Source organism: Rhagoletis pomonella, unplaced genomic scaffold, assembly GCF_013731165.1.
Source record: "Rhagoletis pomonella isolate Grant_MI unplaced genomic scaffold, Rhpom_1.0 Rhpom_scaffold_00012, whole genome shotgun sequence".
NCBI classification, from domain to species: Eukaryota; Metazoa; Arthropoda; class Insecta; order Diptera; family Tephritidae; genus Rhagoletis; species Rhagoletis pomonella.
The window spans coordinates 18,137,652-18,150,575 of record NW_023458566.1 but is presented as its reverse complement, the minus strand read 5'-3'; the positions used below and the strand labels follow the sequence as shown (position 1 = coordinate 18,150,575).

The window sequence follows — 12,924 nt, the reverse complement described above, 5'->3', positions numbered from 1 at the left end:
GGTGCAAAAAGTAAACAAGTTGTTCGAAAGCAATAATGCAGACCCAATGAAGATTTTTAATGAACTCAATGTTTTACTTTCGCATCTATGCTCCCTAGTGGTTATTAGCGCGGACACATTTGATCCTATATGCTCCCCGTTGGAACCATACCTTGCTCCATTTCCTCAGTTTTAGCACAGTTTTGAAGAGTATTTAAAAACAAAAGTAAGCACAAATGCTTTTGACCACGAAGCCGAGAAAATAATTCGAGAAAATGGTCGCTATTTTATTATCACTTTAATAAAGGAATTACGCCAACGCCTCCCTACAAATATTGCCACACTAAAAAAATTGACTTTTTTCGGTTGGAAATGCATTAAAAGTAATTAAATCAAAAGTATTTGTTCAACTACAGCAACAAAACCACAAATATAATTCCGACGAAATAACATCCATAGAGATGCAATGGCAACGGTTAACGTTACATACCTGGAGTAATTTAGACTCAACTGTAAAATTTTGGGCCGAAGTTTATCAATTTCGAAATGCCCTAGGAGAAAACCCTTTTGCTGACCTTTGCAACCTAGTTTTTAGTTTTCTTGTTTTGCCTATAAGTAATGCAGAAGTAGACCGAATATTTAGTTCAATGAATATAATAAAAACTAAGCAAAGAAATCCAATGTGCGTTAAAACGTTAAACGCTATTTTATATATAAGATACGGTTTAAAACGTGAAGAAAAATGCTGCCATAATTTTACTGTAGATGACGATCTCTTAAAATTAATGAATTCAGGTGATATATACAATAGTGATTCATTTGATGATGAGGAATATACACTCGATATAAATTAATGGTGTTAACTAGTCTTTCGTTTCTTGCGATTTATTTAAATAAAGCATGTGAATTTTCACTAAAACATTTTAGCCGTTTTTAGCCGCTTTTTTTTGCCAATCTAGCCGGTCGGCCCAAAAACTTCTGGCAACACTGATAACGACTACAGTACACTGTGTTATATCGATACAAAACTAGAATATCTAAAAAATGGCAAAACAATTTTAACATCTATTGCCTTGCACGTGCATATGCGGAGGTTTTTATTTCTTTAAACACACAGGAATAATTTTATTTTAAACCGATATGCCAGAGGAAGATGGATTGGACAAGAAAAAATCGCATCGCGCTCGACAGGCTGGCGTTAAGGCCGTAAAGAAAAAACTAAAGGTCAAAAAAGATTCAGGGAACACCAAAGAGCCCAACCTCACTGCGAGGCAGAGGAATCCGAAGGCATTTGCTATTAATTCTGCCCAGAGAGCAGAGCGAAACTTTCGTCGTAAAGAAGACATAACTGCGAAAAAGCAACATATTCCCGTTGTGGACCAGACGCCAGACGAACCCCCTCCGGTGCTTATAGCAGTGGTGGGCCCACCAAAAGTAGGTAAAACAACGTTAATCAACAACTTAATAAAGAATTTTACGCGCACAAATGTGACCGATATCCGGGGTCCCATCACGATTGTTACCTCGAAAAAACGACGCATAACTCTTTTGGAATGCAACAATGATATAAATTCAATGATTGATATTGCCAAATGCGCAGATTTAGTGTTGTTATTGTGTGATGCTAGTTACGGGTTTGAAATGGAGATCTTCGAATTCCTGAATATTTGTCAAGTACATGGAATGCCAAAAATTATGGGTGTGCTCACACATTTAGATATGATCAAGAATCCCAAGCAATTAAGGAAACGGAAAAAGGAATTGAAGCATCGCTTCTGGACTGAAGTCTACGATGGTGCAAAGCTTTTCTACCTTTCTGGATTGTTGCACGGTGAATACTTGAGAAACGAGGTAAAAAATCTGGGACGCTTTATTTCAGTAATGAAGTTTCGCCCGCTGTCATGGCGGGGAGCACACAGTTATTTGCTCGTGGATCGAGTTGAAGATGTCACCAATACAGACCTGATTCGCCGCAACCCCAAATGTGACAGAGAAATAATCCTTTACGGTTATGTTCGTGGTGTACCAATGAAACAGGAACATTCTGTTCATATTGCCGGGCTGGGGGATGCAAGGATTGAAGAATTGAGTGCAATACCCGATCCATGCCCATTGCCTGGCACGGAGAAAAAGCGCAGTCTTTTGGAAAAAGAAAGGCTACTGTATGCGCCCATGTCAGGGGTTGGAGGAATTGTCTACGATAAGGACGCTGTGTATATAGAGTTACAGGGCTCGCACAGTCACAAAGAAAAAACGGCAGACGCTGCTGAGCAGGAGCAATTAGTGGGCAAATTGATAGATAAAAAACAAACTGTGGATATGCAAATTGAAGAACAGGAATTTCGACTATTCTCTGATGGTTCTGCCATAAAGTCAAAAGACTATAAAGATGACAGTGATATAGATGAGGATGAAGATAATATTGAAGATGATGAAGTAAGTACATTTACTTATGGTAAAAATGTTTACCAGATTTGACTATTTTTTAACAGACTTCACAAAGGTTATCAACTCGTCGAATTTTTGTTTTTATGTATGTTACCGCATAACTTTGGACCACGTTAACCGATTTCTATAATTCTTTTTTAATGGGAAGGTGTTACTTCACCGGTAGTCCCATATTAATTTAGTTTAAATCCGATCATCGGCTCATGAAGAAATTAACGATAATCATAAATTTGTATATGAGAATTGAAGTCTGCAAAAACATTATCAAAAATCAACGTAATTTTTTAGCAGCTTCATACATCCACTTTACTAAAATCTAATGGAATATATGTATAACTTTCATGGTACAATTATTATACATGTAGATATAACTTCATATCAAAATTTGGTAAAAATGTTTAAATTTTTTTTATGAAACTTTGCTTAATTTTCATAAATTTTCGTAATGTTTGAATTGCCTTTGCTTCTACACTTTTACAAGTAATTTTTACAACCGACTTCAATGGTCATATAAAAATTTTGGATTACCGTTAATTTATTCATGATCCAATGATCGGAACTAAGCTGAATTAGTGTGCGACCAGCCTTGAGATACCACCTTTCCGATAAAAAAAGAATAATCGAAAACGGTAACATACATACAAAAAAATAATATTCGGATGAATTGACAACCTTCCTCCGTTCTTTGTTCACCCCCTAGGTGAAAAATATGGTGTTTCTAAAATTTCTTCGTCGTTTAAAGTACAAATAACGATACGCGATTTTGTACTTTAAACGACGATAGTGGGTGTACATAGGAAGATCACTTTGTTTTATAAAATTCCTCCCTAGGATGATTCTGGCGTAGATGACGAAGACAACGTTAGCGTTAACAGTGGCGGTGAATTTGCAGATGGTGACTGGCGGGACGAAGATAGTGAGGGAGAAGCAGCTGAGAGCGACAATAACACATCTGATGATGAATATCAAAATGTCGATGAGTTAAAATCAAAACACAAGAGAAGTGTAGAGGATGAGGATGGGGATGAGGATAAGGATGAAGATAGTGACCAAGAAGAAGAGAAAATTCTAGCAAACAGTATGAGCTGGAAAGAAAATTTAGCTCAAAAAGCGCGTGAATCCTTCCTTCAGCGACATTCGGAGGCAAAGAATATTATGCGGCTAGTATATGGATGTTATACGCAAAGCGAAAGCAAAGTAAATAAATTGATCTTAAAAAAGAAAAAAAAACAATGGTTAAATTTGATTTCTGTTCTAGAAAAATAAATTCGACGGCAACAAAAATGCTGACTCTGACTCTGAAGACGAATTGGGAGGACTCTTCAAAGTAGTGGCCAAAAAGCAAAGCGATTTGCAAAAGGAAAAAGATATAAGGGATAAAATGGAGCACTGCTTCTATGAAGACTTTTCGGGTAGTACTCGTAACTGGTTGGATGAAGAAAATAAGGCCGCTTTAAAAAACTGCTTTGTTACTGGCAAATGGAAAGCGTCCGAAGATGCTGAAACATTGCTGCGCCTGGATGATTTGAGCGACGCTGAAAGTGAAGTATATGGAGACTTCGAAGATCTGGAAACTGGCGAAAAGCACATTGGGAACAGCGGCGTTGAAGAGCCGCATGATTCAAAAGAAACTAATTCTGATGTAATGGCAGAAGGTAATGCCGAAGAAAACACTCGTAAGCGCCGAATGACTAGGGTGGAGGAGGAGAATTTAACAAAAGCAGAACTAATGGCCAAAAAACTAAAACTCAAAGCTAAATTTGATGCAGAATACGACAATAAAGACGGTTCAAAAGAAGATGATGGACGCATTAAAGGGGACCATGATTATTACGAGGGTTTGAAAGCTGATGCTCAGAAGCAATCGGATTTGAACAAAAGTGAATTTGCTGCACTAGACCCGGAGTTGCGTATACAAATTGAAGGATTTCGACCAGGCCTTTATGTTCGTTTGGGTAAGATGGAAATATCTAGTTTAATAAACCGCAGGCATACAGTTTTTTAAGATAAACACTAACTCTGTCACAGTTTGCATAAAACACGTTTTATCTATAAAACGACTCATCATCTCTGAAATTGGATAAACATGACTTATGACTACGGATCATATATTTTATGCCTACTTAATGTTCTTTCTAATTGAATTTTACATATTGTTTTAGGCTTTCGAGCTATACCTGCCGAGTTCATAGAAAACTTTGATCCGAGTTACCCAGTACTGGTTGGTGGATTGAATATGACCGAAGAAAATATTGGCTATGTCAACTGCAAAGTAAAAAAACATCGATGGTACAAAAAGATTTTGAAAACTGGCGACCCACTTATAATTTCTTTGGGCTGGCGTCGTTTTCAAACCGTACCAATATATGCGAAAATAGAAGATAACTTCCGACATAGGTATCTGAAATATACACCAAATCATGTAACCTGTAGCATGACTTTCTGGGGCCCAATCACTCCACAAAATACTGGTTTCTTAGCTTTACAAACAGTACGCCACGATCTAGAAGAAATGAAGAGACTCGGCTTTCGAATTGCCGCCACAGGTAGCGTCAGTGAAATGGATAAATCAGCGCAAATAATGAAAAAGCTAAAGTTGGTGGGCCAACCATTTAAAATATATAAGAAAACGGCTTTCATTAAAGGAATGTTCAATACTGGTCTTGAAGTGGCGAAATTCGAGGGAGCTAAGATAAAAACTGTTTCTGGAATACGCGGTCAAATCAAGAAGGCACACCACGAACCAGAGGGTTCATTCCGTGCAACGTTCGAAGACAAGATTCTCTTGAGCGATATTGTCTTCTGCAGAACGTGGTTCCGAGTGGATGTGTCGCGGTTCTATACACCCATCACCTCGCTTTTGCTGCCTGCAGACCAGAAGTCGCAGTGGCAAGGCATGAAGACGTTGGGTCAGCTGAAGCGCGAACGCAATATTCATAATCAAGCGCAACCAGATAGCCAGTACATAGAAATAAAGCGTGAACCGAAAATATTCAAACCACTTACGATACCCAAAGCTTTACAGCGAGCTTTGCCATACAAGGATAAGCCGAAACTAGGACCACTAACAGACAAAAAGACTCAGGAGTTGGAGCGCATAGCTGTGATACGCTCGCCTCATGAACAAAAGGTTGCAAAGATGATGAATATGATTGAGACCAACTACAAAGACAAGAGAAAACGGGATAAAATGGAAACCAAGATCCGCTTGAAGCAATTTCGTGCGGAAAAGCGTATTGAGGAAATGAGAAAGATGAAACGTCAAAAGGAGGTCCGAAAGAAAATCTCCCGTGCTATAAGTAAGATGCGTAAAAAGCAGGATAACTAAAAAATTTTGTGACCATTGATTACATTAGTATGTATAGGCTTTTGTAAGTACTTTGATTAGAAAAAATAAAAGCAAACAAGTTTTATTTAAATATTCATAGTATATTTGCATTGTGGCTGGGTTTCTTTATTCATTCATCTGAACGGAAAAAACTTGTTTGTTTACTTGTTCATTAGAACGTTCCTGATGATATGTTAAGGTATATTTCAAACGCATTCTGTTTATTCTGGCTGTGAAATAGGATTATCTGGAATGTATAAAGAAACGCAGCCTGTATGTACATATAAAAGCAGCAACAAAAGTTTGTGATTAAAAATCACAGACATAGATATGAACTAGGCTGTTTAGTCCTGACTCTTGTTATCGTCGATGGCTTTGAGCGCAGCAAGCAATTTATTTTTACGATTGCTAGGCAGATTCTGACCCAAGGTGATGTTACTTCGCTTTTTTGGGGTTTCATCTAATAGAACTCCACTATTGGCCTGTCGGCAAAACGTGTCCAGGAAGGCCTCTCGCTCTTTGTAGTCATGGGAGATTTGTTTGCGTATGCTGGAAATCTCTTCCTTCATGTGTGAAGTTTTCTTGGCGGTATGGCAGACCTGTTAATGTCATATGCAAAACAATTAGAATGACAAATCAAAAGTTAATATAAAGGCTGTTATTATATACACGTTAAAAACAAATTTCATGTAAAATAGTAAGGAACGAAACAACCACAATGAAATCAAAATGCTCATCAAGCTACGATATTCAAAATGCCTTCCGTTATAAATCTTTTTCGTTAATTTATATTTGAAACATAGCTCATTCTATAACAAAAACCGTACAAATCAATGTTGCAAGCTTTCTACAAAACTCAGCGAATTTTAAAAAATGGTCATCAAAATTTCAAACATTCTAATCAGATATTTTTGAGTATGCCCTACCATTGTACAGTTCCATAAGTAAAGTAAATCTTCTTACCGTTTTTCCTGGCAGGCTGTAGGTACCTAAAAGACTTGCTTTTACTTAGGAAACTGTACGATGTGCCCTACCACTGATTTTTGACAATTTTTTTCGCTGACTGTAGCACCCGTTTTCTTCCTTACAAGTACATAGAAACTAATTTTGTTCATGGATTGTATGGAAGAGAATACAAAAATCTGATAAAAAAGTTTAAAATTTTATGGTCATTCATCAAAAATTGTCTTTACACTAGAGCTCTCGATTTTGTTCGGACATTTTCAAACAGCCCGGGTATATGAGCAGCGAGTACTCGCACACTTGTTCAATGCTCATTACTCGAAAATTTTCGAGCATGAGCTCGAGCAATTCGAGCTTTTTCGAGTAATTTGAGCAATGTTTTTTTTATTATATTGACATTTTTGGTAGCAACTTTTTAAATTTTTCAAATTATTGATATATAATGCAAAGATTGTTACATTGGTATTTAATAATATAATTTATTTAACCTGAATTAGAAAGCAGCTCCTGACAAATACAATTTACAAATTTTCTTTTGTTTATGATATCGTTCAAAAACTCGAAAATTTTGAACAAACATTTGAGCAGTTGAGCAATGAACGAGTTTCGAGCGAGTATCGAGCTACTCGCATTGCTCGATACCCGGGTATCTAGAGCTCTACTTTACACCCTTTAGTCGCCGTAAAGCAAAGACCGCAATGGTTCTGGCGGTTGATTTAACGGTTGTTTGACTGTGATCCCTTGAGTCTCCAAATCACTTAACCACCTTGCGGCTCTTTTCTTGCAATAGTATTGCCCCTACCGTTACCAATATATACATATCTCGTTGATGACGCAAATCGGATCCTAAATACGATTTTTAGTAATAACTCGACTTCAGCGCCACCTGGCGAGCAATTTTCGTCGAAATATTTCCCTTCGTGTTACCAATACATATTTGGAATATTAGCAAGATCAGGTCATACATGCGATTTAAGTATAAACTCGACTCCAGCGCCACCTGGCTTTAAGCTATTTATATATACAATTTAATGAAAATCGGACCTGCCTTTCGCGAGATTACCTGTTACAAAAATAACTTAATAGTAAAAAACTAATATGTTTAAAGCAAGCTTTCATAAATACTGGTTTACAAATATAGCGACTTCTGCGCCACCTATCGGAAAATTGTTTAGTAGAGTTTTTCTTTTTCATGTAGTTAATATACTTCCAAAATATGAACCAAATCGAACTGAAACTACGGGTTTTCAAATATCTCGACTCCTGCGCCACCTATCGGATTAACTTGACTTTCGCATTGCATTGTCGTCGGATTCTGAACCGACTTTGAAGTTTCAAGTCTCTAGCTCATCGGGAAGTTGATAAAAAATTGATTGCAGGATTTGCCCCTAACAAACATACTTACATATATACATACATACATACATACACTAGGGAGGTCATTAAATGTAGAAAGCAAATCTTTACATCAGATTTCCTGAGCCTCAACCCCTTAGTCGTTGCTACTATAGTCGAAGATATCACATATAAATTTTGGTCCCGATTGGAGACGGTTAAGGCCAGAGACCATAACGATTATAAGAAATAAAATTAAATATTGCTCTATAATTATTAGTGAACAATGGAAAAGTTTCTTTCGTCTCGCGGGACGATTATTTTAAAATGTAAATTATTTTCGTCATCTCATAATAATTATGTGGGACTTTTATTTTTTTCGTCTCATGGGACGTTTATTTTTCAAGACGGAAATGACTTACGCCTTCTCCAAATTATGGGAGTTTTATTGAATGAACTTCTTAATTGAGTTCGGAGATTCGACGCGTTAAATATTTAATGCCACGATTGTTCATTCATGTCATCAAATCTGTATCGTTCGTTCGATTTTCAAAAATGTGGTGTCAAAATAAAGGGTTGCCAGATGTTGGCAAATTAAATTCCAATAATCGAACTCGCAGCTATTTGCGTTTAATTTCGTGAAATCGGCAGTACATGTACCCATTCTATTAAGAGAAAACGTGGGACGTAAATTACTGTCGTCTTGAAACAAACGTTACGAGAGACGAGAAAAATAAAAGTCGCATATAATTATTATGAAAATACGTAAATCATTTCCGTCTTAAAATAAATGTCCCACGAAACGAAAAAAAATGAAAGTCCCACATAATTATTATGAGAAGACGTAAATAATATTCGTCTTGAAATAAACGATATATAGATATTTCTCGTAAATAATAACTATACAAAGAGGAAAAAATTTCTCTTAAAACAAGGCGACGTTTTTGATCTCAAATATTAGATTTAAAAATTTAAAATTAACTTTTTTTCTTCCAATACCCAATCGATACTCCTGTAGTCGCAGATATCACATATAAATTTTGGTCCCGATTGGAGACGGTTAAGGAGTGTCGCACGGGGTTAAAAATTCAGATTACCCTATGAAGATGTCTTGATCGACTCCAGTCGGGACCAAAATTCATATGTGATATCTTCGACTATGGTAGTATCGATTTTGGGTATTAGAAAAAAAATAAATAAACTGTACTGTACTTTGCCCCCTGCTCGAGAGGCCTGCTCTATGGTTAGCTGGTGAGACTAGATTTCGAGAACTATTTCCAGCGTTGTCGTTGGACATGAGAGCAATGCTCCATGGCTAGAGTAGTGATTGAGAGACTACCTGTTCATAGGTAACTACATATATCGCTACCTTTATATAGAATGGACCTATCCCACAAAGCCGTAACTAACTAAAAATCCAAAATTCACTTTTTGATTTATTATGATGCATTTATTCGAATTCTAAGTCCCCACATCGTTTTATGCAATAAAAAATTTAGTTAGTTACGCTTTGTTTGCATTTCAGCGAGGATGTGAGATAGGACCTCTCTATAATATGTATGTACGTCGTTTGTACTATCATGGTGTACAGTAGACTGACCATAAAAAAATAAAAGTGCTTATTTTTTGACGCTCCACACGAGACCTCTAAATGTTAATATTTTTTCACCAACTTTTCAGTAGTTTTTTGCCATAATAAAAGCTAAAAAGTCAAGAGCGTCAAAAAAATAAAGCACTTTTATTTTTTATGGTCACCATGATAGTACAAACTTATCTCACATCTTCGCTGAAATGCAAAGAAAGCGTAACTAAATACATTTTTTATGCAAATGCGGAAATGCATCCTTCAGATTGTTCGATCTAACGTGATTATTTATTATCTTATAGATTGATTTATACTCAAAGTTTATTAGACTGAAAGACTTTACTTGTAAATAAAACTAACTATCACCCTTCTCAAAACCTGTGGAACAACACCCTAACGCAAGTTCGCCCCTCATTAAGTCCACTAGGTGTGGCCGTCTGGATGTTACTAATCCCTGGAACCTTGTATAGCTCAAATGAGCCCAGCGCCTACATGACTGGTTACTGGGTGAGAAATTACCCCTTGATTTTGATTTGGAATTAATTTTACAATACTTACAACATCCCGTTCATCATCATCATCTTCACCGTTCTCGTCATTTAAGCTTTCCAGTGCTTGTTCTTCCTCTCCCTCTACTAAATACTCGGCGTTAAAGGTGCCACGTGATACCACTTCGTCGCCGTCCGCTTTTCGGCTGGAATTACCATTGACCTCCTCTTCCTCTCCCTCATAATCTCCGTTCTCCTGGCCAAGCTCTTCAACACCGTCCCCTGTGTTATCATATTTACGGCCGCTTCGATTGCTCTGGCGGCGATCGCTAGCTCCCGGGAACTCGCCGTTGTGATCGTTTCCATATTCAACCTCGTAATCTGTTATGGCGGCGAGATGTTCATGCGCCGGATCATCCTTTTGTTGTTGTTTTTTCCTTTGGTATCCTTGTAGCAACTGCTGTCGGGCTAACTGTTGCTGCTTTGTTACAGGTCTTAGGCCGCCGCCGCCTTCCTGTCGCTGCTTTCGCGACTTACCCACTGTGAGGGACGAAGCTGTTTTGCGATTTCCATAGCCCAGAGAGCTTTCGGCTGTCAAATTATTTGGACTTTTGGCTGAACGTTGACTTCCGGGATCGAAATCTTCATCTAGATCTTTCTCATCTTCATCTAATACCTCATCTGCCAGAATCCGCTCTAAATCTTTTTCCAATTGTGATTCGTCTGTGGGGTTCGTTGTACGTCGTCCCACGCTGAGTGTGGAAAACTTATCCTACAAATATGAATATAATGAAAGCGCAGTAATCAAATGCCAACTGCAAACTTACACCTAATTCGTCTAGTTTTCGATATCCCGATAGCTCCAATCGAGCCTTTTCCAGCTTCATCAAAGCATCCTTTGTTCGCTTTTGTTCGGTAAGTAATTGTTGTTTGAAATTTTTGGTCTCGATTTGAACTCGACGTGCCAGTAGCTTCATGTCGTTATCCTTCTCCTGTAAACGAGTTTCAAGCTTTTCCAACTTCTCGGACAAACGCTGTCTTTCTTCAAGGTTCCTTTAAATATTTTTAAGATAAATTAATTAGCATAGATGCGCTGAAGAAGATGCAAAAGAACCTATGCCGATAAGGACTCAATTGAGCTCTGCTGGATCTACAGTGTTGTGCAATCGGCACTATAACTCTTTGATAGTTGATATTGTCGGCGGCACTCAGAGAACAAGTAAAGAAATACGATAACAAATAGTTTCCCCCGAACTTGATTCAAAGAACAGTAGACGATATCACCTCGAATTAAAAGGTCAGGATGTGTAATGCGCATGAAAGTCGCTGTATTAGGCGGATTTCTGACAAGTCTTAAAGCGTCAACAGAATGGGTGGTCAGATTGCATACAACAGACAACTGAAGTATGAGTTTCTTGCGCTTTACCTGTACTTTACTTGATACAAATTACGGCTGAACACTTTATTTGGGAATACGTGCCGGAAGTCTCTCAGAAGTAAAGTGAGAAAGCGTCGGGATTTCAGATAGCTGGAGAGTTTAGGACATATTGGGCCCCTTCCCTAAAAATTGAGCTTAAGCTCCGACTCGCTTTTCAGTACAAATTCTTTAGCTTAAGCTCACTCCATTAGTGTAAAAGTTGAGTCTGAGCTTAAGCTCACTTTTTATGCATAAGGCCCAATATGTTTTCGTCTGTCAACAATATGTTGTCTTTGAGTTTCCGCCAGCGTCTTCACATTTTCCCCGAGCTTTTCTCAAAGACTGGGTTGCCCCAAAACCAAAACGACCTTAAGTGAGACCATATATATAGAAGTAGTATATCGAAAGTTTAAGAAGTAAAATTTATGATCGCGGGATATCTCAATTTAAAGCCCCAGTGTTGCTTGGTCAGTTCCTATATGTACATACATAGTATGTATATCCTCACAAGCGCACTCACCTATCCTTATTGAGTTGACTATAGTATTTGTTTTGATCGCTAAGCGTGAGTATTATAGACTCTTTTGCTTTGAGTTTATGCTCGAGCTCCTTGTTGATCTGCTGTAGGTGGCGGTACTTTGCCTGCCACACGCGCAACTCTTCGGCGTGGGAGTGTAAAAGTTTCGGCAATTCGGCATTTGTTGATTCATATTTGGCCAAGGCGGAGTCCTGGCGCTTATGTAACGTGCGTAGGATACGATTTTCATGTGCGAGATCCTACAAACGATACCGTTAGAGATACATATACATATATTCGATATGAATGGCTAAATATTTTACCGCAATTGTTTGCTGTGCATCGGCCAACTGATTTTGAAATGTTTTCATGCGTAGACGGCGAGCGGATAATACGCGTTGGCGCACTTCTGTTGTGGCGGGTATCAGTGTAGAGTGGCGGCCCATGTTTCCACCTGCACCGCCGACATTGCCGGCGTTTTGCTTGCGCCGATATAAGTTATTAATTGAACTTTTCGAACTGGACGTATTCGAGTAAAGGCTCTCACAGCTCTTTGTAGACACCCTGTGTAGAAAAAGCAAATGTGTATGTGTGTGTACCACTAAAATAATTACAATGCTAAGCGAAGGGACTTACGGCAGCAGTTTGCCACGTTCCTCTGGAATGAGGCTCAATGCAGATGTTGACTTTCTCGGTGAGACCATTTAGGTTACGTATACGTCCGTCGGCTGTTGTGATACACAATTTTGTTTTTACTAATATACGATGATAAATGGAATCAACTAGCAAAATATAAACGTATTGCAGTTAATAAAATTGAAGTATTTTTGTGTTTTTCTTTAAAACAATATTTATTAAAACTGA

The 12,924-nt window shown here is 37.9% G+C and overlaps 2 protein-coding genes across 2 annotated transcripts; one reads left to right on the top strand and one right to left on the bottom strand.

Annotated features, from left to right (window-relative positions):
- Positions 1–1,022: 1,022 nt before the first annotated feature.
- On the top strand, positions 1,023–5,846 carry LOC118748008 (ribosome biogenesis protein BMS1 homolog). Its single transcript, XM_036482274.1, has 4 exons — positions 1,023–2,415; positions 3,259–3,624; positions 3,686–4,382; positions 4,590–5,846. The coding sequence occupies exons 1-4, from the start codon at positions 1,120–1,122 to the stop codon at positions 5,753–5,755; spliced, it is 3,525 nt and encodes a 1,174-aa protein (XP_036338167.1). The 5' UTR covers positions 1,023–1,119; the 3' UTR covers positions 5,756–5,846.
- Positions 5,847–5,971: 125 nt separating this feature from the next.
- Positions 5,972–12,924, bottom strand: LOC118748005 (lebercilin-like). The gene is made up of 6 exons (XM_036482265.1): positions 12,697–12,924; positions 12,384–12,624; positions 12,064–12,320; positions 10,954–11,179; positions 10,197–10,898; positions 5,972–6,354 (listed from the first exon to the last, which is right to left on the bottom strand). Exons 1-6 carry the CDS (start codon positions 12,762–12,764, stop codon positions 6,100–6,102), a joined length of 1,749 nt encoding a protein of 582 aa, XP_036338158.1. The 5' UTR covers positions 12,765–12,924; the 3' UTR covers positions 5,972–6,099.

Coding starts and splice junctions, on each gene's coding strand:
- LOC118748008 (XM_036482274.1), top strand. CDS start 1,120: ATGCCAGAGGAAGATGGATTGGACAAGAAAAAATCGCATCGCGCTCGA. Junction 2,416..3,258: donor ATAATATTGAAGATGATGAA/GTAAGTACATTT, acceptor ATTCCTCCCTAG/GATGATTCTGGCGTAGATGA. Junction 4,383..4,589: donor AGGCCTTTATGTTCGTTTGG/GTAAGATGGAAA, acceptor ATATTGTTTTAG/GCTTTCGAGCTATACCTGCC.
- LOC118748005 (XM_036482265.1), bottom strand. CDS start 12,764: ATGGTCTCACCGAGAAAGTCAACATCTGCATTGAGCCTCATTCCAGAG. Junction 11,180..12,063: donor AGTCAACTCAATAAGGATAG/GTGAGTGCGCTT, acceptor AAATATTTAAAG/GAACCTTGAAGAAAGACAGC. Junction 6,355..10,196: donor ATGATGATGAACGGGATGTT/GTAAGTATTGTA, acceptor TGACATTAACAG/GTCTGCCATACCGCCAAGAA.